This window comes from Pseudophryne corroboree, chromosome 2 (genome assembly GCF_028390025.1).
Source record: "Pseudophryne corroboree isolate aPseCor3 chromosome 2, aPseCor3.hap2, whole genome shotgun sequence".
Lineage (NCBI taxonomy): Eukaryota > Metazoa > Chordata > Amphibia > Anura > Myobatrachidae > Pseudophryne > Pseudophryne corroboree.
In genome coordinates, this window is record NC_086445.1 from 936080272 (window position 1) to 936104658 (window position 24387).

The 24387-nt window shown below is 46.1% G+C and overlaps 3 protein-coding genes across 4 annotated transcripts in view; 2 read left to right on the forward strand and 1 right to left on the reverse strand.

Moving 5' to 3' along the window:
* Positions 1–24387, forward strand: part of DCBLD2 (discoidin, CUB and LCCL domain containing 2) — a 213890-nt gene that overhangs the window by 162356 nt on the left and 27147 nt on the right. For both annotated transcript variants that reach the window (XM_063956268.1, XM_063956269.1), the window contains exons 9-12: positions 1731–1855; positions 11797–11944; positions 12274–12405; positions 14583–14676. In XM_063956268.1, coding sequence (XP_063812338.1) covers positions 1731–1855; positions 11797–11944; positions 12274–12405; positions 14583–14676 — 499 coding nt within the window. The remainder of the gene's footprint in view (positions 1–1730; positions 1856–11796; positions 11945–12273; positions 12406–14582; positions 14677–24387) is intronic.
* LOC135050106 (putative nuclease HARBI1) lies at positions 19591–21006 on the forward strand. The gene is made up of 4 exons (XM_063956271.1): positions 19591–19838; positions 19936–20307; positions 20420–20565; positions 20839–21006. Exons 1-3 carry the CDS (start codon positions 19718–19720, stop codon positions 20479–20481), a joined length of 555 nt encoding a protein of 184 aa, XP_063812341.1. The 5' UTR covers positions 19591–19717; the 3' UTR covers positions 20482–20565; positions 20839–21006.
* LOC135050105 (mucin-20-like) lies at positions 21032–24203 on the reverse strand. The gene is made up of 5 exons (XM_063956270.1): positions 23683–24203; positions 23099–23605; positions 22860–22985; positions 21705–22784; positions 21032–21073 (listed from the first exon to the last, which is right to left on the reverse strand). The coding sequence occupies exons 1-4, from the start codon at positions 23906–23908 to the stop codon at positions 22099–22101; spliced, it is 1545 nt and encodes a 514-aa protein (XP_063812340.1). The 5' UTR covers positions 23909–24203; the 3' UTR covers positions 21032–21073; positions 21705–22098.

Sequence of the window (24387 nt, forward strand, 5' to 3'; positions counted from 1 at the left end):
GCAGCACAGAGACCAAAGGTAACCCTGAAGGAGCTGCAGAGTTCCACAGCAAAGACTATTGTATCTGCGCATGTGACCACAATAAGCCATACACTCCATAGAGCTGGGCTTTACGAAAGAGTGGCCAGAAAAAAGCCATTACTTAGTGTTAAAAATAAGAAGGCACGTTTTGAGCTGGCCAAAGGGCATGTGGATGACTCCCCAAATGTATGCAGGAAGGTGCTCTGGTCAGATGAGACTAAAATTGAACTTTTCGGCCACCAAGGAAAACGCGGTGTCTTGCGCAAACCCAGCACATCCCATCACCCCAAGAACACCATCCCCACAGTGAAAAATGGTGGTGGCAGCATCATGCTGTGGGGATGTTTTCCAGCAGCAGGGACTGGGAAACTGTTTCGAGTCGAGGGAAAGATGGATGGTGCTAAATACCAGGGATATTCTTGAGCAAAACCTGTTTCAGTCTGCCTGTGATTTGAGACTGGGACGGAGGTTCACCTTCCAGCAGGACAATGACCTGAAGCATACTGCTAAAGCAACACTCGAGTGGTTTAAGGGGAAACATTTAAATGTATTGGAATGGCCTAGTCAAAGCCCAGATCTCAATCCAATTGAGAATCTGTAGTCAGATTTGAAGATTGCTGTTCACAAGCGGAAACCTTCCAACATGAAGGAGCTGGAGCAGTTTTGCCTTGAGGAATGGGCACAAATCCCAGTGGCAAGATGTGGCAAGCTCGTAGAGACTCATCCAAAGCGGCTTGCAGCTGTAATTGCCGCAAAGGTGGCTCTACAAAGTACTGACTTTAGGGGGGTGAATAGTTATGCACGCTGAAGTTTTCTGTTATGTTTGTCCTATTTGTTGTTTGCTTCACAATAAAAATTAAAAAAAACCATCAAAGTTGTAGCCGTGTTCTGTGAATGAAATGATGCAAACCTTCAAACAATCCATTTTAATTCAAGTTTGTGAGGCAACAAAACATGAAAAATGCAAAGGTCGATGAATACATTAGCAAGGCACTGTAATTTCTTAGGATTTTAAGATCTGTCTTTATGATTTTTATTTTTATTTTTTATTTTTTTTGTGTTTATGCAGGTCTATTATTTTTTTCTGTTATGGGGAGTTAGGGGCTGATGTATGAAACCTTTTAAACAGTGGACAGTTTGTCCATAGCAACCAATGAACCTCTTCCTTGTAGTTTATACAGGGAGTTCAAAAAGTCCCTCTGCAATGATTGTGTGCTAAGTAAGTCCTCCTGTAGAGAATGTGAAGTTATATGACAACATAACTGTTTTGAAACACTTTATTTACATGAAGTAAGCTGGTGCTGCAGGGTCTCTGGTGGCTCCGTTATTACACACTGGCTTTGTCCCACTCTAGCCTCCCATGACTGCAGAGGAGATCTGCAGCCAGAGACTGCACTCACAGCTGAGGGACTTTTTGAACTCCTTGTACAGTGTTCTTAACTGCTTATTAGATACTGATTAGTTGCTATGGGCAACATCACCGCTGTTTAGGAGGGTTTATACATTTCCCCCTTGGTGTATTATGGTCTTTCAGTGACGTTGACTGAACTTTGAGGTGCTGTGCCTTTTTTTTACTAAAGTTTTGCCGATTTGCTATAAAATGAATAAATAATAAAAGGCTAGTATATTCTGTGGGGTGCATTACATAATGCTATAGGTCTTATGTGTGTATTATGGTTGATTTTTATGTCCTTGTTTTCTCTGACTAGGTATCACAACCACTGGATCCACAATATCTGCTTACAACTACTATGTTTCATCATATAAAATGGAGTATAGCGACGATAGCCTCAGGTGGACAGTCTATAGAGAGTCTGATATGGAAAAAGAAAAGGTAATATTCTGCAGCTCCTGGGGAAGGACAGGGAACAGGTGTGAATTAGACCAAGCTATAATGGATTACCGGTCTACCTGCAGATGGGTGATGCCATACTAATTATTGTGTAACATAGGGGTAAATGTATGAAGCAGTGACCAGAGTGGAGAAGTAAGCCAATGGAGAAGTTGCCCATGGCAACCAATCAGCATTGAAGTAACAGTTTTAATTTGCATGCTATAAAATTACACAGAACAGCTGATTGATTGCCATGGGCAATTTCTCCACTGGCTCACTTCTCCACTTTTATCACTGCTTCATACATTTACCCAATAGAAACCTAGAATTTGGCAGATGAGAACCACTTGATCCAACTAGTTTGCCCCTTAGTAGTAAATGGATACATAGGCTAGGGTGCTTTGTTGCAAATTGGTTATTTATCTTTCTATTTACTCGTTAGGGACCCATGACATCGCTAAAGGCGTTAGGTTACACTGATTGATGAGCAACATTATCATAACTGCTTCTTCAGGCCCACTGGTCTGCTGCGTCCTGTGTGTGGGGTGTTCAGGTGTAATTAGAGTACAGGAATGTATAAACATTAAAAGACCACTACAATACTGGGTTACCAATTTAAAATCGTTTAGCAAATGTACTACTATAGAATAGAACCTTGTGTTCAATTGGTTTGCCACACACACACACACACACACACACACACACACACACACACACACACACACTATATGTAGACAAAACTTATTGGACAGTGACTGCAAATGTACAACATTTTGTTGACGTCAGTGCTTTGTAGGTCCACCACGTGCAGTGATTACTGCATACACATGGGAAAATGGCCGCAAGTTCCTGGAAAAGAGCAGGTGGTATGTTTTGTTATTCCGCCTTAAGTTCTGTGACACTGCAGAAGGTCGAGTTGGCCTAGAATGCACCCGTTGCTCCAGTTCGTCCCAGAGGTTCTCAATGAGGTTATGATCTGGACTCTGAGCTGGCCATCCATCCGGGGTACTGAATTTCCAGTATACCAGTCCAGTACGTCCTGGGAAACATGACAGGTAGCATTGTCGTCATGATAAAAACATTTTTAGTTTCCGGAGAACTGCCACAATGTAGGGAGCACAGGATGACCGAGAACACCTCTATACTTCTTGGAGCTAATGTGACTATGCATACTAGTGGAACCATGCCAAACCAGCTGAACCAACCCCACAGTGTAACGCCACCACCTCCATGCTTTACTGTAGGTACTGTACACTCTGACATCAGATGTTCTCCTGGCAATCTCCAAATCCAAACACGTCCATCTGATCTAAAAAGTGTAAATCATGATTCGTCACTCCATAATGCTCCCCACCATTGTTCCACTGCCAGATTTTGCGCTCTTAAACCATCATAAGCTCTGGGCTGCATTCTTCTTTGCTATTGCAGGTTTGAGCAGCTGCTAGCCCGTAATATCCAAGTGCTTGGGCCTCCCTACGAAGTGTTCATGTCAAAACTGACAACCCCTGTTCTTTCGCAGCTAGCTGGTTAGCACTCTCTCTGGTTCCTAGGTTGCAGTTTCAGGGTTCCAGGGCGAGGAGCATTCCCGCAATGACCGTTTTTTCTCTGACGTCCTAGTGGATGCTGGGACTCCGTAAGGACCATGGGGAATAGCGGCTCCGCAGGAGACAGGGCACAAAATAAAAGCTTAAGGATCAGGTGGTGTGCACTGGCTCCTCCCCCTATGACCCTCCTCCAAGCCTCAGTTAGATTTTTGTGCCCGGCCGAGAAGGGTGCAATCTAGGTGGCTCTCCTGAGCTGCTTAGAATAAAAGTTTAGTTAGGTTTTTTTATTTTCAGTGAGTCCTGCTGGCAACAGGCTCACTGCATCGTGGGACTAAGGGGAGAAGAAACGGACTCACCTGAGTGCAGAGTGGATCGGGTTTCTTAGGCTACTGGACACTAGCTCCAGAGGGACGATCACAGGTTCAGCCTGGATGGGTCACCGGAGCCGCGCCGCCGTCCCCCTTACAGAGCCAGAAGAGACGACGAGGTCCGGTGAAATCGGCGGCAGAAGACATCCTGTCTTCAGACTAAGGTAGCGCACAGCACCGCAGCTGTGCGCCATTGCTCTCAGCACACTTCACACTCCGGTCACCGAGGGTGCAGGGCGCTGGGGGGGAGCGCCCTGAGACGCAATATAACAGAATACCTTAGGTGGCAAAACAGAATACATCACATATAGCTCCTGGGCTATATGGATGTATTTTAATCCTCTGCCATTTTACACAAAAAAGCGGGAGATAAGGACGTCGTGAAGGGGCGGAGCCTATCTCCTCAGCACACAAGCGCCATTTTCCCTCACAGCTCCGCTGGAAGGACGGCTCCCTGACTCTCCCCTGCAGTCCTGCTTCAGAATCAGGGTAAAAAAGAGAAGGGGGGGCACGTTTGGCAGCAAATAAATATATTAACAGCAGCTATAAGGGAGTAACACTTATATAAGGTTATCCCTGTATATATATATATAGCGCTGGGTGTGTGCTGGCAGACTCTCCCTCTGTCTCTCCAAAGGGCTAAGTGGGGTCCTGTCCTCTATCAGAGCATTCCCGGTGTGTGTGCTGTGTGTCGGTACGCGTGTGTCGACATGTATGAGGAGGAAAATTATGTGGAGGCGGAGCAGTTGCCTGTGTTGGTGATGTCACCCCCTAGGGAGTCGACACCTGACTGGATGATTGTATTTAAACAATTAAGTGATAATGTCAGCAATTTGCAAAAAACTGTTGACGACATGAGACAGCCGGCAAATCAATTAGTGCCTGTCCAGGCGTCTCAGACACCGTCAGGGGCGCTAAAACGCCCGTTACCTCAGTGGGTCGACACAGACCCTGACACAGATACGGAGTCTAGTGTCGACGGTGACGAGACAAACGTAATGTCCAGTAGGGCCACACGTTACATGATCACGGCAATGAAAGAGGCATTGAACCTTTCTGACACTACAAGTACCACAAAGAAGGGTATTATGTGGGGTGAGAAAAAACTACCAATATTTTTTCCTGAGTCAGAGGAAATAAATGAGGTGTGTGAAAAAGCGTGGGTTTCCCCCGATAAAAAACAGCTAATTTCTAAAAAATTATTAGCATTATATCCTTTCCCGCCAGAGGTTAGGGCGCGTTGGGAAACACCCCCTAGGGTAGATAAGGCGCTCACACGTTTATCAAAACAAGTAGCGTTACCGTCTCCTGATACGGCTACCCTCAAAGAACCAGCTGATAGAAGGCTGGAAAATATCCTAAAAAGTATATACACACATACTGGTGTTATACTGCGACCAGCAATCGCCTCAGCCTGGATGTGCAGTGCTGGAGTCGCATGGTCGGATTCCCTGACCGAGAATATTGATACCCTGGATAGGGACAATATTTTGTTAACTATAGAACATTTAAAGGATGCATTACTATATATGCGTGATGCACAGAGGGATATTTGCACCCTGACATCAAGAGTAAGTGCTATGTCCATCTCTGCCAGAAGAGCGTTATGGACGCGACAGTGGTCAGGGGATGCGGATTCCAAACGGCACATGGAAGTATTGCCGTATAAAGGGGAGGAGTTATTTGGGGCTGGTCTATCGGACCTGGTGGCCACGGCAACGGCTGGAAAATCCACCTTTTTACCCCAGGTCACTCCACATCAGCAGAAAAAGACACCGTCTTTTCAAACTCAGTCCTTTCGTTCCCATAAGTACAAGCGAGCAAAAGGCCATTCTTTTCTGCCCCGGGGCAGAGGAAGAGGAAAAAGACTGCACCATGCAGCCGCTTCACAGGAGCAGAAGCCCTCCCCTGCTTCTGCCAAGTCTTCAGCATGACGCTGGGGCTTTACAAGCAGACTCCGATATGGTGGGGGCCCGTCTCAAGAATTTCAACGCGCAGTGGGCTCACTCGCAAGTGGATCCCTGGATTCTACAGGTAGTATCGCAGGGGTACAAACTGGAATTCGAGGCGTTTCCCCCTCGTCGTTTCCTGAAGTCTGCTTTACCAAAGTCTCCCTCCGACAGGGAGGCAGTTTTGGAAGCCATTCACAAGCTGTATTCCCAGCAGGTGATAATCAAGGTACCCCTCCTGCAACAAGGAAAGGGGTATTATTCCACGCTGTTTGTGGTACCGAAGCCGGACGGCTCGGTGAGACCAATTTTAAATCTGAAATCCTTGAACACTTACATAAAAAGGTTCAAATTCAAGATGGAGTCACTCAGAGCAGTGATAGCAAACCTGGAAGAAGGGGACTATATGGTGTCTCTGGACATCAAAGATGCTTATCTCCACGTCCCGATATACCCTTCTCACCAAGGGTACCTCAGGTTTGTAGTACAAAACTGTCATTATCAGTTTCAGACGCTGCCGTTTGGATTGTCCACGGCACCTCGGGTCTTTACCAAGGTAATGGCCGAAATGATGATTCTTCTACGAAGAAAAGGCATTTTAATTATCCCTTACTTGGACGATCTCCTGATAAGGGCAAGATCCAGGGAACAGTTAGAAGTCGGAGTAGCACTATCTCAGGTAGTGTTACGTCAGCACGGGTGGATTCTAAATATTCCAAAATCGCAGCTGATTCCAACGACACGTCTACTGTTCCTAGGAATGATTCTGGACACAGTCCAGAAGAAGGTGTTTCTCCCGGAGGAGAAGGCCAGGGAGTTATCCGAGCTAGTCAGGAACCTCCTAAAACCAGGACAGGTCTCAGTGCATCAGTGCACGAGGGTCCTGGGGAAAATGGTGGCTTCTTACGAAGCGATTCCATTCGGAAGATTCCATGCAAGAACATTTCAGTGGGATCTACTGGACAAATGGTCCGGATCGCATCTGCAGATGCATCAGCGGATAACCCTGTCGCCAAGGACAAGGGTGTCTCTCCTGTGGTGGCTGCAGAGTGCTCATCTACTAGAGGGCCGCAGATTTGGCATTCAGGATTGGATCCTGGTAACCACGGATGCCAGCCTGAGAGGCTGGGGAGCAGTCACACAGGGAAGGAATTTCCAGGGCCTGTGGTCAAGCTTGGAAACGTCTCTTCATATAAACATTCTGGAACTAAGGGCCATTTACAATGCCCTAAGTCAAGCAAAACCTCTGCTTCAGGGTCAGGCGGTGTTGATCCAATCGGACAACATCACGTCAGTCGCCCACGTAAACAGACAGGGCGGCACGAGAAGCAGGAGGGCAATGGCAGAAGCTGCAAGGATTCTTCGCTGGGCGGAAAATCATGTGATAGCACTGTCAGCAGTATTCATTCCGGGAGTGGACAACTGGGAAGCAGACTTCCTCAGCAGACACGACCTTCACCCGGGAGAGTGGGGACTTCACCCAGAAGTCTTCCACCTGATTGTAAACCGTTGGGAAAAACCAAAGGTGGACATGATGGCGTCACGTCTAAACAAAAAACTGGACAGATATTGCGCCAGGTCAACGGACCCTCAGGCAATAGCAGTGGACGCTCTGGTAACGCCGTGGGTGTACCAGTCAGTGTATGTGTTCCCTCCTCTGCCTCTCATACCAAAAGTACTGAGAATCATAAGAAGGAGAGGAGTAAGAACTATACTCGTGGTTCCGGATTGGCCAAGACGGACTTGGTACCCGGAACTTCAAGAGATGCTCACGGACGAACCGTGGCCTCTACCTCTAAGAAAGGACCTGCTACTGCAGGGGCCTTGTCTGTTCCAGGACTTACCGCGGCTGCGTTTGACGGCATGGCGGTTGAACGCCGGATCCTGAGGGAAAAAGGCATTCCAGAAGAAGTCATCCCTACTCTGGTCAAAGCCAGGAAGGACGTAACCGCAAAACATTATCACCGCATTTGGCGTAAATATGTTGCGTGGTGTGAGGCCAAGAAGGCCCCTACAGAGGAATTTCAACTGGGTCGTTTCCTTCATTTCCTGCAAACAGGACTGTCTATGGGCCTAAAATTAGGGTCCATTAAGGTTCAAATTTCGGCCCTGTCGATTTTCTTCCAGAAAGAACTGGCTTCAGTACCTGAAGTTCAGACATTTGTAAAAGGGGTGCTGCACATACAGCCTCCTTTTGTGCCTCCAGTGGCACCTTGGGATCTCAATGTGGTGTTGAGTTTTCTAAAGTCACATTGGTTTGAACCACTTTCCACTGTGGACTTAAAATATCTCACATGGAAGGTGTCGATGCTGTTAGCCTTGGCTTCAGCCAGGCGTGTGTCAGAATTGGCGGCTTTATCATATAAAAGCCCTTACTTAATTTTTCATTCTGACAGGGCGGAATTGAGGACTCGTCCTCAATTTCTACCTAAGGTGGTTTCTGCATTTCACATGAACCAACCTATTGTGGTACCTGCGGCTACCAGGGACTTAGAGGACTCTAAGTTGCTTGACGTTGTCAGGGCTTTGAAAATATATGTTTCCAGGACGGCTGGAGTCAGAAAATCTGACTCGCTGTTTATCCTGTATGCACCCAACAAGCTGGGTGCTCCTGCTTCTAAGCAGACGATTGCTCGTTGGATTTGTAGTACAATTCAGCTTGCACATTCTGTGGCAGGATTGCCACAGCCAAAATCAGTAAAAGCCCATTCCACAAGGAAAGTGGGCTCATCTTGGGCGGCTGCCCGAGGGGTCTCGGCTTTACAACTTTGCCGAGCAGCTACTTGGTCAGGGGCAAACACGTTTGCTAAATTCTACAAATTTGATACCCTGGCTGAGGAGGACCTGGAGTTCTCTCATTCGGTGCTGCAGAGTCATCCGCACTCTCCCGCCCGTTTGGGAGCTTTGGTATAATCCCCATGGTCCTTACGGAGTCCCAGCATCCACTAGGACGTCAGAGAAAATAAGATTTTACTTACCGATAAATCTATTTCTCGTAGTCCGTAGTGGATGCTGGGCGCCCATCCCTAGTGCGGATTGTCTGCAATACTTGTATATAGTTATTGTTACAAAGATTCGGGTTATTATTGTTGTGAGCCATCTTTTCAGAGGCTCCTTTGCGTTTATCATACTGTTAACTGGGTTCAGATCACAAGTTGTACGGTGTGATTGGTGTGGCTGGTATGAGTCTTACCCGGGATTCAATATCCTTCCTTATTATGTACGCTCGTCCGGGCACAGTATCCTAACTGAGGCTTGGAGGAGGGTCATAGGGGGAGGAGCCAGTGCACACCACCTGATCCTTAAGCTTTTATTTTGTGCCCTGTCTCCTGCGGAGCCGCTATTCCCCATGGTCCTTACGGAGTCCCAGCATCCACTACGGACTACGAGAAATAGATTTATCGGTAAGTAAAATCTTATTTTTTCAACGCATTATTGACAGAAGACACAGTGGATTTAGGGACCTTTCTAACATTTGCAGTGCTTCTCACACTCATACCTCCGATCGAGCAGCCTATGATGCTCCCCTTTTCACACTCTGTTAGATCCTTCCTGCAAGCAATTTAGTTAGCAAATGATCTAATAGAGGCCCCTCTATCTGTTTTCTACCGTCATGAACACTTGTCTGCTGCAGAAGCACACCATTTCGCTTACACAGGGGTGTCTAATCACTTTTGTCTACATGGTGTGTGCGTTTTAGCCAGGTGTGGAAAAAATGCTGCAAAGTAAGAATGCTGTCAAAAAGAGTGTTAATAGTTTGCATTTTGTTAATTGATAAAAATAAAATGAATGAGGAGATACTGAAATCAAATCAATATTTAGTGTGACCTCGCTTTGCCTTCAAAACAGCATCAATTCTTCTCTGTACACTTTCAGGAACTCGGCAGGGAGAGCTAACCACAGATCTTCTGTGGATGTAGGGTTGCTCAAATCCTTCTGTCTCAATGTAATCCCATACAGAATCGATGATGTTGAGATCAGTGCTCTGTGGGGGCCATGTCATCACTTCCAGTACTCCTTGTTCTTCTTTATGCTGAAGATAGTTCTTAATGACATTGGCTGTATGTTTGGGATCGTTGTGCTGCTGCAGAATACATTTGGAGCCAATCGGATTCCTCCCTGATGGTACTGCATAATGGATATGTACCTGCCTGTATTTCCCAGCATTGAGGACACTTATTCCTGACCAAATCCCTAGCCCCAAACTTGCAAGAAACCTCCACCATGCTGCACTGTTGCCTACAGACACTCATTATTGTACCGTTCTCCAGTCCTTCAGTGAACAATACTGCCTTCTGTTACAGCCAAATATTTCACATTTTGACTCCTCAGTCCAGAGCACCTGCTGCCATTTTTCTGCACCCTAGTTCCTATGATTTTGTGCATGTCGAAGGTATGGCTTTTTGGACGCAATTCTTCCATAAAGACCACTTCTGGCTCTGAACAGTAGATGGGTGTACCTGGGTCCCAATGGTTTTTGTCAGTTCTGAGCTGATGGCACTGCTGGACAAGTTTTCTTGGACGACCACTGCCTCAGCGTTTCACATTTCTTTTGTGCTTTTTCAAAAGAGCTTGAACATCACATCTTGAAACCCCAGTCTGCTTTTACATTTTTGACTGGTAGAGACCTTGCTGATGCAGTATAACTACCTTATGTCTTGTTGTTGCGCACAGTCTTGTCATGGTGTATGATCTGTGACATGAAACTATCTTCCACAACCTATCCTATGCAGCAGAGTTTGGATGTTCCTCACCCAGTTTAAACCTTCTACACAGCTGTTTCTGTTTTAGCTAATGACTGTGTTTCAAGTCAACCTACATATGAAAACACTTGACAATAATCCAGCAAAATCCCTGTGTGCAGGTGTACCTAGAAAAATTGATGCTGTTTGAAGGCAAAGGGTGGTCCCACCAAATACTGATTTGATTTAGATTTCTCTTCATTCACTTTACATTTTGTTACTTAATAAAAATAAACTATGAACACTTCTATTTTTGACAGCATTCTTACTTTGCAGCATTCTTTCTACACCTACCTAAAACTTTTTCACAGTACTGTGTGTGTGTGTATAGAGATACAGGTGTGTGTATATGTGTGTGTATGTATGTGTGTATATATATATATATATATATATATATATGTATACACACATACAGCATTTGATGAATGATGATAATGAATTCACTCACCAGAGTGGTCTGTGTAATTCCTCTCAACGGATATAAAGAAAAATGGTGAAGTCACGAGGGGACACTTTGAGTCTGCTACCTACTGTAGCATTTGCTTATAGTAGCATCACACAGCAAGAGCATGGCTCAGGAGATTTCTGGCAGTAGCTTGCAGAAGCTAATATGATGGGTATTGGGAAAATAATGCACATCTTTGAGGAGTTTTGTGCTTGAGCCTTTTTGCTGCTGGCTCTAGATGCTTGCAGATGTTAGAATCTGACGGGAGGCTTTAATTTTGCCGGCTGACAGGATACTGACCCCCGAATCCCAACAACCGGTGAAATACCGGCGGTCGGAATCCCCACCTGATTGGTGGTCCACGCCACCACCCGATGGGGAATAGAACGTCTCCACCGGGCTCGAAGCGTGATGAGCGCAGTGATCCCACGAGGGGACACGCTGCTCTCGCCGCCGGTATTACGGCTGTCGGGATCCCGGTGTCGTCTCTTGACCGCCGGGATCCCAACAGCCGGCATATCATACTGAATCCCTGTCCGACATCCACTAGGCCATGGATGGGGAACCTTCAGCCCTCCAGTTGTTGCTGAACTACACATCCCAGCATGCCCTGCAACAGTTTTAGCATGGCCAAATAGCAAAACTGTAGCAAGGCATGCTGGTATGTGTAGTTCAACAACAGCTGAAGGGCCGAAGGTTCTCCATCCCTGCTCTAGGCCAAGCCTATTCATTTTCAATAGAACAGCATCTGTTTGCTTTATAACGGAACAAGTTGCGTAATGCATGGTCAGAAATGGCCCAAAGTGGACACTTGTCAGAAAAAGTTTCCAGGTAGTTTCTCTTACACAGGGTGACTGATGTTGTACAATTTCCTCTCCTGTGACCTTTCCCAGATATTCCAGGGTAATTCTGACTATTACCAAGAGGTCCGCAACAACTTCATCCCTCCAATAGTGTCAAGGTTTGTGAAGATCCGGCCCACAAGTTGGCACCAGAAGATTGCCATGAAAGTAGAGCTGCTTGGATGCCAATATGTTGCAGGTGTGAACCAAAATCCTTTACAGTTATCCGGTCACGTGGCCACAAGAGGTTTGTCTGGTTATGTAATTGCAGGTTTCGTTCTGCAATTACACAGTAAAACTCCGCCACATTTGTTACAGTAGTGAGGTGATTAACTGCACTACGTTACCCATAAGCCTTTGCTTCTGTTAACTACAGAAATAACCAAGTGTCTAGTACATTAAAAAGTGGTGTGTGTATATGTACGTACGTACGTACGTGTGTGTGTGTGTATATATGTGTGTGTATATATATATATATATATATATATATATATATATATATAATAATTCATTTTTTTCCATTTAAAGGTCTCATTCCAAAATTAACAGCCCCTCCTGCTTTTGCTGTGCCACGTTCCAATTATAATCCAGTGCCTGTAGAGAAGACTACTTCCCCATCTGAGATAAAGAACACTACGATGACTCCAGGCAATAACAGAGGTAACTCTTTCTATGGCAGTGATAAGGTGCATACACACGGATAAATTTGACAAACGACGTGGGCGGTTCCGATCGATGGGAACAACCAATCGTTCAAATCGTTCCGTGTGTATGAACATTGACAGTGCGCGCACCCGCGGGTTGCTAGCGACAGCCTCAGATCATTTGTACATGCAAAAATAAGGCTGTCGCTAGTGATGCGGCAGCATGGCCCCCGCCACCATTCGACATGGTAGTATTGGCAAGTGTGTACGCACTTGCCGGTGCAGCCCCCCCCTGCCACGCAAGAGTTGTCGTTCAGTGACTCATCGTGCCGTTTGTACCCGCCCTTAGTACATCACACCTTCTCTTTGTCTGTTTAAATACAGCACCCCCGAATTCAGCATTTACCAGTGGCAGGAGCTCAGAGAGTGGTGAGGGCACCTGAGAAGCAGGCACGGGTTGAAGAGCGTGTTGCAGTGCTTGCTGAGAAATGCTTAGCTCTGCCTTATGTCAGCTGTGAGCTGCAGATTCCAGCTCTGGAATGTTGGGGTTGACATCAGAGTGCTGTGAACTCTGTATTACTCTGACTCATCCACCCAGGAGGGAAAACCAGAGTATCCTCTTTAACTGTCTGTCTCCCAGTGCTGCCTGCATTCTGCCTTTTCATTTGCTGAGCCCTGGCCTGTACCAGTAATAATATGGATGTATTAAATACTTCTAGCAGCATCTGACATTACCCACTTGTGTTAAAGTAAGGAAACAGAAGTCACACTACATTTCCTCCTTCATTGCTGCACAGTGTATCTTTGATGCATAACATTGCATTCAATTTGTATAGTGTTTTACACCCCTGTTTGTATACTGATGGAGCAGGGCTTATTGCTACCTACTTAAAAGCATTTGTTAGCTATGTCTACAAAATACAATTATGTTGGCGTATACTGTACGGGCCACAGCATGGAAAACGGTCCAATAATGTCTGCTCAATCTGTAGGCAACCATGGGGCCCATTCAGAGTTGCGTCCGACTTGCATACATCTGTAGTTGCATTGCATGCTCTGAACTAAATGCGGCTCTACACAAGTATGTGCAGCTGTACACTGCTTATATCCATGCACTTGGGTACATAGCCATCTGCATTCTCAGTGCAGATTAGCGCCAGCTCTATACCTAGTGCAGCAGATCTGATTTCTGCATACACGCAGCTCCGCATGGCCCACAATTTTCTATACCAGAGGTTCTCAAACCCTGTCCTCGGGGGCACACACGGTGCATGTTTTGCAGCTCTCCTCACAGAATCGCAAGTGAAATAATTAGCTCCACCTGTGGACCTTTTAAAATGTGTCAGTGAGTAATTAATACACCTGTGCACCTGCTGGGTTACCTGCAAAACATGCACTGTGTGTGCCCCCGAGGACCGAGTTTGAGAACCTCTGTTCTATACACTCGTTTGCATGCAAATGCCCCATTACCACCCAGTTATGCCCCTTGAGTCACAAGTGGAGATTGCGTGCGTTCTACATTCGCTCGCTGTATTTTGCTTGGTCACGCTGCGCAGTCTGCCTGGGTAAGGTTACGCTGTGAACAATCCTATCCTTGAGTGCATATGTTTGGGAAACTGTTTTTAGTATACCGGTTATAATGTTCTTTATAATTAGAACAGGGATTAGCTGTGTGTAAATTTATTATTTATTTATTTATTACCAGTTATTTATATAGCGCACACAAATTCCGCAGCGCTTTACAGAGAATATTCGGTCATTCACATCAGTCCCTGCCCCAGTGGAGCTTACAATCTATATTCCCTATTACATGTACATGCACACACATTCATACTAGGGTTAATTTTTGTTGGGAGCCAATTAACCTACCAGTATATTTTTGGATTGTGGGAGGAAACCGGAGTACCCGGAGGAAACCCACGCAAGTACGGGGAGAATATACAAACTCCCCACAGTTAGGGCCATGGTGGGAATCGAACCCATGACCTCAGTGCTGTGAGGCAGTAATGCTAACCATTACACCATCCGTACTGCCCCTACAAGGACTCCTCCTTGTAGCCAGACCAGTTGTAGTTCTGTTACAGCAGGCTTTTAGCCTGTTGTCAGAGGGGTTACTCCGTCCAACACCTACACAAGAATGTGGTCACTGAATGGCGTGTAAACTGCACTGTTCTTGTTTTTAACGGATTACAGATGTCCCCTTGGCAGCCATCCTGGTCCCTGCGTTAGTCATGGTCTGCACCACCATCGTACTGCTGCTCGTTTGTGCCTGGCACTGGAGAAACAGGTTGGTCAGATCTCAGTTATTACTTGTCTGTTCTGACTTTGAGTATTTGCTGCCAGTGGAAGGCGTGCAGTGCACCGAGAGGTTTGCACAATGTTAGGATGCAGATCATCTTATGTTGAATAACTGTAGACCTGAAGAACCTCCTGTTGTCGCATGGAATTAATATAACATGTTTAACTCATACTGGTCTCTCTCTGCCTTTTTTTTTTCTGATCCCCCGTGATATTGTGTCTTTCTCCAGGGACCCTAACAGTTGGAAGTTCCTGTAGAATGTTGTGCATAGCAGAAGGCCACCAAAACCGTTCAGTGATCACAGTTGGGTCTTTGTAAACAGGTTGAATAACTCTGCTGTAGACGAAGGGGTCTTTGTACTAAGCCTTGGAGAACGAAAAAAGGGGAGAGAGATAAAGTACCAACCAATCAGCTCCTAACTGCCATGTTACAGGAGCTAGTTGGTTGGTACTTTTGTATCTCCCCAAGTTTAGTAAATACAGCCCTAAGTGTTAAATGAACATTCAGTGTTAGTTGCAAAATTGAAGAAATTACAACTTCTTATTAACCCCACCCGCTTCCGATGTACAGGTAGTGAACAAGAAAGTATGAACATCTGAGTAAATGAGGGAGCATATTGACAGCAGGGCCCCAATACAAGTGCCCCCTGGTCTGTATGCTTGCCTTTAATTTAACAAGGTTGCAAAAGCAGACCTCAGTAACTTTGAAATTAGGGTAATTCTTTTAGGTACGTGTAGCACACTCAGTGCTCAGGACTGCAAACAGCTCAGGTTTTCCAGGTCTCCTTAGAATCACAAGTGAAATAATTAGCTCCACCTGTGGGTTTTTAAAATGTATCAGTGAGTAATGAATACACCTGTGCACCTGCTAGGTGACCTGTGTGGGGTCCTGAGGACCGAGCTTGAGAACCACTGGTGAGGCTGAAGCTTCGGTGACTAGACAACTCAGATTGCTCATTTTCACACTTAGTAGTGTATAATGTAATGTCATCATGGAACTCCTGGATGATGACCTCATCAGCAGAGGGCAACGGTGAGCGGACGCACGTGCTCAGAATTCTGTTATATGTACATTCATTCAAGTTACAAGGCAAAATGAGAGCACCTACAGGCCAGCATACCAGGCCAACCTGGGGCACAAGTAACCAGTTCAATAAAAAAAAAAAAAAAAAAAATCTATTAGAGCTTCAAAGAACAAATTTTCGAGCTTCAAAGAACAAATTTTCCTAGTTGGATTGCTGTGTATAGACCACTCGCAACATTTGGCATTGCACAATTGGAAGTTCAGTGGTGCAAAATACCAAGTCAAGATACTACCTGGCAGTGGAGGAAGCAGATGTGGTCAGATGATACCTTCACCATGGTTTAACACATGGACTTGTGTGATGCCAACCTTAAGATCCCTGTAGCCCTTTGCAAATCTTTTAATTTTAGCAACAAATGATAAATGGCCTTGCTTAAACATTACACCAAATAGTGTTAAGTCCCGGTAAATTTGCTTTTATTGAAGTGAATAGATCTGAAATGTTGGAAGTTTTTACTTTAAATTGATTGTCCAATCAGCATTTGTATGATCACAGTCCACTGATACTAATGTGTAGTGGTCTGGGTTTCTTTTGGAGACAGCACCCGGGTAGTGGTTAGCATTGCTGCCTCTCTGTGCTGTGTCATGCGTTTATTTCCTCTCTGTGGTATTTGTATGTTCTCTACGCTTGGGGAATATACTTTAACCTTCTTGACTGTAAAGAGGTTTTACAGTGTGAAATATAGAGCAGATTGTTTTTTACTGGTTCTGTTAATACATTGCTGTGGAAATCACAAAACAATAGTTTTAATCGTATGAGAAGCTCTATGTAGCTTAAGAGACCAGTGAGATGGGAGATTTAAAAACAAATTTTTAGCCATGTAAAATGCTTTTTCTCTGACGTCCTAGTGGATGCTGGGAACTCCGTAAGGACCATGGGGAATAGCGGGCTCCGAAGGAGGCTGGGCACTCTAGAAAGATTTATGACTACCTGGTGTGCACTGGCTCCTCCCACTATGACCCTCCTCCAAGCCTCAGATTTCGTGCCCGGCCGAGGTTGGATGCACACTAGGGGCTCTCCTGAGCCCTTAGAAAGAAAGTATAGTTTAGGTTTTTTATTTTCAGTGAGACCTGCTGGCAACAGGCTCACTGCAGCGAGGGACTAAGGGGAGAAGAAGCGAACTCGCCTGCTTGCAGCCGGATTGGGCTTCTTAGGCTACTGGACACCATTAGCTCCAGAGGGATCGACCGCAGGCCCAGTCCTTGGTGTTCGGTCCCGGAGCCGCGCCGCCGTCCCCCTTACAGAGCCAGAAGCAAGAAGAGGTCCGGAAAAACGGCGGCAGAAGACATCAGTCTTCACCAAGGTAGCGCACAGCACTGCAGCTGTGCGCCATTGCTCCTCATGCACACTTCACACTCCGGTCACTGAGGGTGCAGGGCGCTTGGGGGGGGCGCCCTGAGCAGCAATAAAAAACACCTTGGCTGGCAAAAATACCACAATATATAGCCCCAGAGGCTATATATGTGGTAAATACCCCTGCCAGAATCCAGGAAAAAGCGGGAGAATAGGCCGCGGAAAAGGGGCGGAGCTATCTCCCTCAGACACACTGGCGCCATTTCTCCTTCACAGATCCGCTGGAAGGAAGCTCCCTGGCTCTCCCCTGCAGTCTACACTTCAGAACAGGGTAAAAACAGAGAGGGGGGGCACTAAATTTAGGCGCAATATATATATATATATATAATATAAAAAGCAGCTATAGGGGACATAACTCAGTTAGTCCCTGCATTATATAGCGCTCTGGTGTGTGCTGGCATACTCTCACTCTGTCCCCCCCACAGGGCTTTTGTGGGTCCTGTCCTCATTTGGAGCATTCCTTGTGTGTGTGCGGTGTGTCGGTACGGCTGTGTCGACATGTTTGATGAGGATAATGATGTGGAGGCGGAGCAGATGCCTTTAGAAGGGATGTCACCCCCTGCGGGGCAGACACCTGAGTGGATGGGCTTATGGAAAGTAATGAGTGCACGTATAGACTCCTTATATAAGAAAATCGACGACATGCCAAATGTGGGACAGCCGACTTCTCAGCTCGTGCCTGCCCAGGCGTCGCATGGGTCGTCAGGGGCTCTAAAACGCCCGCTACCTCAAGCAGACCCAGATGTCGACACTGATACTGACACCAGTGTCGACGACGATGAGTCTAACCTGATGCCCACTAAGGCCATTCACTGCATGATTGAGGCAATGAAAGAGGTGTTACATATTTCTGATATAAATACAGGTACCACTAAAAAGGGTATTATGTTTGGGGAGAAAAAACTACCCGTAGTTTTTCCCCCGTCAGATGAATTAAATGAAGTGTGTGAAGAAGCGTGGGCTTTCCCTGATAAAAAATTGGTAATTCCTAAGAAGGTACTAATGGCGTTCCCTTTCCCGTCAGAGGATAGGTCACGTTGGGAAACACCTCCTAGGGTGGATAAAGCGCTCACACGTTTGTCTAAAAAGGTGGCACTACCGTCTCCGGATACGGCCGCCCTCAAGGAACCTGCTGATAGAAAGCAGGAGGCGATCCTGAAGTCTGTATATACACACACAGGCATTATACTTAGGCCAGCTATTGCGTCAGCTTGGATGTGCAGTGCTGCCGCTGCGTGGTCAGATAAACTGTCAGAAAATATTGACACATTAGACAGAGACACGATCCTGTTAACCATAGACCATATAAAAGACTCATGGGTATATGCAATTGCGGTCGAATTCCAGAAAAAGTCGAATTCCGGAACGAATTCGCCTCAAAAAAACAATTCGCCTATGCAGTACAGTACTTTATCGCAAAAAAACGGACATTCAAAATTCGACTTTTGGCAATTCGACTTTTTTCGCATTCGACTTTTCTGCAATGGTATAGATGCTGCAATTCGCCCAAAGCATATTCAATTCAAGTTTGGAAATTCGCCTGCAGTGCTTTTCGACCGCAAATTCGCCTATTTTAGTCCGCCTCAGTTGACTGGCGGGATCTAAAAAAAAATTTTTAGTACATGTTTTTTTGGGATATTTGAGGATTGCTAGTAGCATATCTATTTATATTTGAAAGGATTATCTACTTGGTTTGTCTTTTTTTGCTTCACAAGTTTTATTTAATTGATTTTTTAAAGGAATATTTTTTTCTTCAATCTCCTGAGGGAAATTTACCCATGATTCCACAGTTTTTCCCAGGATACACTTCTGCAAAGCCCCTCCTATCTCCTCACTCCCAGGTTTGAGACTACAGGGAGAAGGAGCCATTTTACAGTCAGCTCTGTGGAATCGTTTTTTTAGGAAAATTCCTGCGTTTTAAAACACATTCCTATTTTTGTACTGACTACAATGATGGAGCCTTTTTCTGACCAGATTGTGATGTTCATGCTGGCTGCAAGCATGATGGAGGAAGAAAGTGCTGATGAACATCAGGATCCAGGTCAGCAAATGTCTGCATTGGGTGAGCCAGTATTGCGGGTTTCATTTCCACGTCCACGCCAGTATCGCACTAGGCGTGAACTGGAGGATCTCAGCGAGTTCGAGGTGATACAAAATTATCGCTTATCGACTCGCGACATATATTCGCTGTACGCTCTGTTGGAGGCCGACTTGGAACCTCGGGCACGGACAAATCGTGCAATCAGCGGTTTTCAGAAACTGCTGGGGACGTTACATTTTTTGGCGTCAGGCACATTCCAGCCTACACTGTCTCAAACATGCGGTTTTTCACAGTCGACACTGTCGCGCTGTATAACCCAGGTCATTAGGGCTTTCCGCAAATTGACGATCCAGTACATCACATTTCCAGAGACGGACAGCGAATGTCGTGAGATCAAATTAGGCTTTTTCAACAAATACAAATTTCCCAATGTGCTGGGCGCGATTGACTGTACCCACGTGCAGATCAGACCGCCACGGAATTCAGAGGAATGTTTTCGGAACCGAAAACAGTTCCATTCCCTGAACGTGCAGGCGGTCTGTGATGTAAACATGAGATTTTTGAACATTTTTGTGGGATTTCCTGGATCATCTCACGACTCCTTCATCCTAAGCCAGTCATCGCTGTTTGACAAGTTTGAAACAGGAAACATGCCTGGTGGCTGGCTGTTAGGTATGTATTTTCATTTTTTTATTTTTTTATTATTTTATTATTATTATTTTTTATTATTTTTTACAAGTACCTAACATTTTTTTTATATTTTCTATAGGCGATGCGGGTTATCCAAACAAACCGTGGCTGTTGACCCCATTGTCTAATCCTGTTGGTAGAGCAGAAAAACGTTACCAAGAGACACACATTGCATCGAGGGGAGTAATTGAGCGTGCCTTCGGTGTACTTAAAAGCCGGTTTCGATGTTTAGACACTTCCGGCGGTGCTCTTTTGTACTCACCGTCGAAGGTTTGCGGCATGGTAAATGCATGTTGTATTTTACACAACATATGTGTCGCAAACCGTTTGCCGGTGACTCTTCGTCGCAGTGCTTTCCGACGCGGGAACCGGTCTTCTGCTCTACCGGTGGGTATGGACGAAGGAGAGGATTCCCGGCGGACATTGATCCAAAATTATTTTGCAGTTGCCTGTGAGTATACTGACATTTGTATTATCGTGTAAACGGACATTGGAATATTTTTAAAAAAACCTCTTCATGTATGTATTTCAGAGTTTTACATCCTGTTGATGTATATCCCCAGGCCTTGTTTGTACAGTTCGTTACCCCGTTTTATCCTGTTGTTGGGTTCCCGCAAATATTTGATCCTTTTATCCAACTCTACCATGGGTGAACCTACTGGTGATGTGGACCTGACCCTCCGCCATGTAGCAGACAACCCCCCCTCAGGTGAGATGTATTGCCCAAAACTCCCTTGTCCAAAATCACCCCGGCATGTCCAAAGTGCAGCCCTCCGGCATTTGCAAGACTGCACATCCAAACATTCCCTGAAACAGCAATGCTAGGGAATGTTTGGATGTGTAGTGATGCAAGTGCAGGAGGGTTGCATTTGGGCCGCTGCAACCCGCTTGTGTTGTGTGGACTGTTGTATGTACCTCTTTTTCCAGCCCCAGGGTGACACTATCACCCATATCTGGAAGCTCATACTTTTCTCTTCCACAGGTCTTCCGGTGTATCCTTCCTAAGTGGTGTGGATGTGAAGAGACAGTTCCCTTGATGTTCCCTGGGCAATCTACTTACGTACAATTCAAATGCATTACAAATTTTAATAAAAACCACAGGAAACTTCTATTTTTAAAAGTTTATTGAAGAAAATTTTTTAATAAAGTTTGAAAGTTAATTAAAACAAAAAAGTAGTTTGTTCTTCTTTACATTCTTTTCTTGTGTATATAGATATCTGTGGGGAAAAGAAAAAAAAGTATATTAAAGTAAAGACACACTAAACTCATGTTCATTTATTTTCACTAAAAATTGGTGGAACAACACAGCCCAGCATGACCCATTGCTGGACTGTGTGGTTCTACAGAGGCATGCGGTTCAAAGTGAAAGAGTGGCGTCAGTGGTCAGCACTTTGACACGCTAACATTTGTGGAACAACACAGCCCAGCATGACCCATTGCTGGACTGTGTGGTTCTACAGAGGCATGCGGTTCAAAGTGAAAGAGTGGCGTCAGTGGTCAGCACTTTGACACGCTAACATTTGTGGAACAACACAGCCCAGCATGACCCATTGCTGGACTGTGTGGTTCTACAGAGGCATGCGGTTCAAAGTGAAAGAGTGGCGTCAGTGGTCAGCACTTTGACACGCTAACATTTGTGGAACAACACAGCCCAGCATGACCCATTGCTGGACTGTGTGGTTCTACAGAGGCATGCGGTTCAAAGTGAAAGAGTGGCGTCAGTGGTCAGCACTTTGACACGCTAACATTTGTGGAACAACACAGCCCAGCATGACCCATTGCTGGACTGTGTGGTTCTACAGAGGCATGCGGTTCAAATTTTCTTGAATGAAACATGGTTCTACTCACCTTGGTACGCACAACACAAACTTATGCCGTCCACTTAATTTTTCCCCACCAATCCTATGAAGAAGACAAAAACACAGACTAGTGAATAGTAAATTCACACAATTAAAGCCTACTGTACACCATTACAAAAAGGATTTTTGGAAGAAAAAAGTGGTATCAGAATAGCTCTTTGGCCCATCATACACGTAGCCACAAGGAGCTTTCATCCGTTACCACACGCGCCCGCATACATGCCCGCGCATGTATGCCTACACAAAGCTCCTTGGTAGTACCCGGTCACGGGTGGGGAAGCCCAACACAGAAAACAATAGTAAGAAAAAAAACAAACTAATGGGAGGGGAAGAAAGGGATACACGAAAAACATTTGTAAATAAATAAAACAATACGACCGGGTTTATGGTGGAAGTCTGTCCGGATCCTCTTCTTCCCCCTGATAGGGCGTGGATGTCCTGGGAGGCTGGGGAGTATGTTGACTGGTCCTCTGTGCCCATGCTGCTGAAGATTGTGTGGCCGGTGGTGGAGGCATCTGGGGGGTGGGGTACATCCCTGTATATCCCTGGTACATCTGTGACTGTCTGTACTGGGATGGGACTTGAGGAAGGGTACGAGGCGTCCTTGTGGCTTGCGACGGCGGATATGGTGGATCACCAGCGTGTTGATTAGCTGTTCCTGGGAGCTTATCATAGATCATCTGCAGTGTGGTTGCGATGACCTGTTGGCTGGATGAGGAGTGTCGATGACTCTCCGACATGTTTTTATTGCTTGCTACCAGACATGCAGTGTTGTCCACGAGCCGGGTCATGGATTCGGCCAGAATGTTAAGTACGGTCATACTCTCCCTATGATCTTGCATTCTGACCTGTAGTATTGTGGCCGTGCTGTCGGAAAGAGTCTTTTGCAGTTCAAGCAGACTGTTTGCCATTTTCTCCATTGTCCTCTCAATGTTGTCCAGTCTGCTTCCCACGACATTTGTGTATGTATCCTGGCATGTCCCAATCTCTGATGCCAGGGTGTGAACCCTCTGAACAGTTGAGGGATTCTGCCCTTCCTGGATGTCTGCCACAACTTGGATTTGGGCAGCTGAAAAGAAAATTAGACAATATTATACACATTCATCATACATTTTTTTGAAGGCTCACAATTCAATTTACTCACGCAGGGATGTAGTAACTGGAGCCTCCTGCACTTCCACCTCGTCATCCTCTGACGACTCCTGTAGGAGATCCGGCCTGAAGTAGGAACCAATCCCCGAAGCTAGTCCGCTGCTGGTTCGTGGCACCACTGTTTGCAAAATAATTTTTTTGGGAAAGTTAATAAACTTTACACAACTGCTGACCCCCCCCCCCCCCCCCCCCCCCCCTCCACCCTCCCACACACACAAAATAAATACAAACCTTCTCCATCCTGTGATGCCGCTGCTCCAGGAGCTCCACTTGTCCTCGTTTCGGAAGACTTTTCAAGGGTCTGGCTGGATACGTCTGCACGGCTGTCCTCAAACCCAAGAAAAGTCTCGTCTGTTAACCCTGTAGACTCAAACAGATCGAGTGATGGGTCCACAAGGGTTGTGTCTTGAGGCTCTTCAGTCACAGTCCCTGAGCTCCTGGAGATACGACGATCTGGTGATGGCCTGCGCGCAGGAGCTGTAGTTTGGCGCCCATCTTGTGGTGTGGTCGCCGACGGTGTCTGGCGCACAGGTGAGAGTCTGTGCGCCGACGTCGTCTGGTGCACAGGTGACAAACTGCGCGATGACGAACTGTGGCGCACAGGTGACGATCTGTGTGCTCGCGATGCTTGCGGCGCAGTTGATGGTCCGCGCGCTGCTGCCGATGCCTGCTGCACAGGTGACGGTCCGTGCGCTGGCGATGTCCTGTGCGCAGGTGATGTCCTCTGGGCAGGCCTGTCTGAAAAAAAAAAAAAACACATTTAGCACATACAAACATTTTAAAGGGAAGTACAGCTCATGTGAATGTATTCTTACCATCAGACCTCCTTTTGGACGGCTTATCTCCCGCCTTCTTCCGTCTTCTGGGCGGTTCTTCCTCCTCGGGAAAGCCAGCAGGACGGCTAGAGTCTACACCTCCGCGAACTCCTTCGACCATGGCAGGGTTCATGCGCCTTCTAATAACATCCTCCCAGGATAGCCACTTCAGGTTGAGAGCCGGGCCACCTCCCGTAGCTGTCTCATGTCGGCGCTGAATCCCCATCTTCTTCTTGGTCTGTCTGCGGCAATCACTGTACCGCTTCAAGCAATTTCTGGTGCTCCGGCGGTTTCCAGATATTGCAGTGACTTGACTCGCAATGGATTCCCAGATGCTTCGCTTTGTCCTAGCTGCTGTTGTCTGTGCCCTTGGTCCATACAAAACGTCGTAGGACCTGTCGACGCAATCCACTAGGGTACAGTTTTCCGCCTCAGTGTATCTGGGTCCACGCACCTTTTTCTGTCCTGCATCTTCACCAGAGGCTTCCTCCTCCGACTGCTCCTCTGGCTGGCTTCTTGCCTTTAGGGATTAAAAAAAATAAAAATAAATAATAATAAGATCGGTATGTACCTGTGAGTGTCAGTATCCCTGGCATTGCGCACATATTCCAGTAGGTGTGCATGGCATTGCGCAAACTACAGTAAAGAAAGTTTGATGCTATTTGTGTCTGCAGGTGTGGTTAGTACCTTTTTACTAGGCTTTTT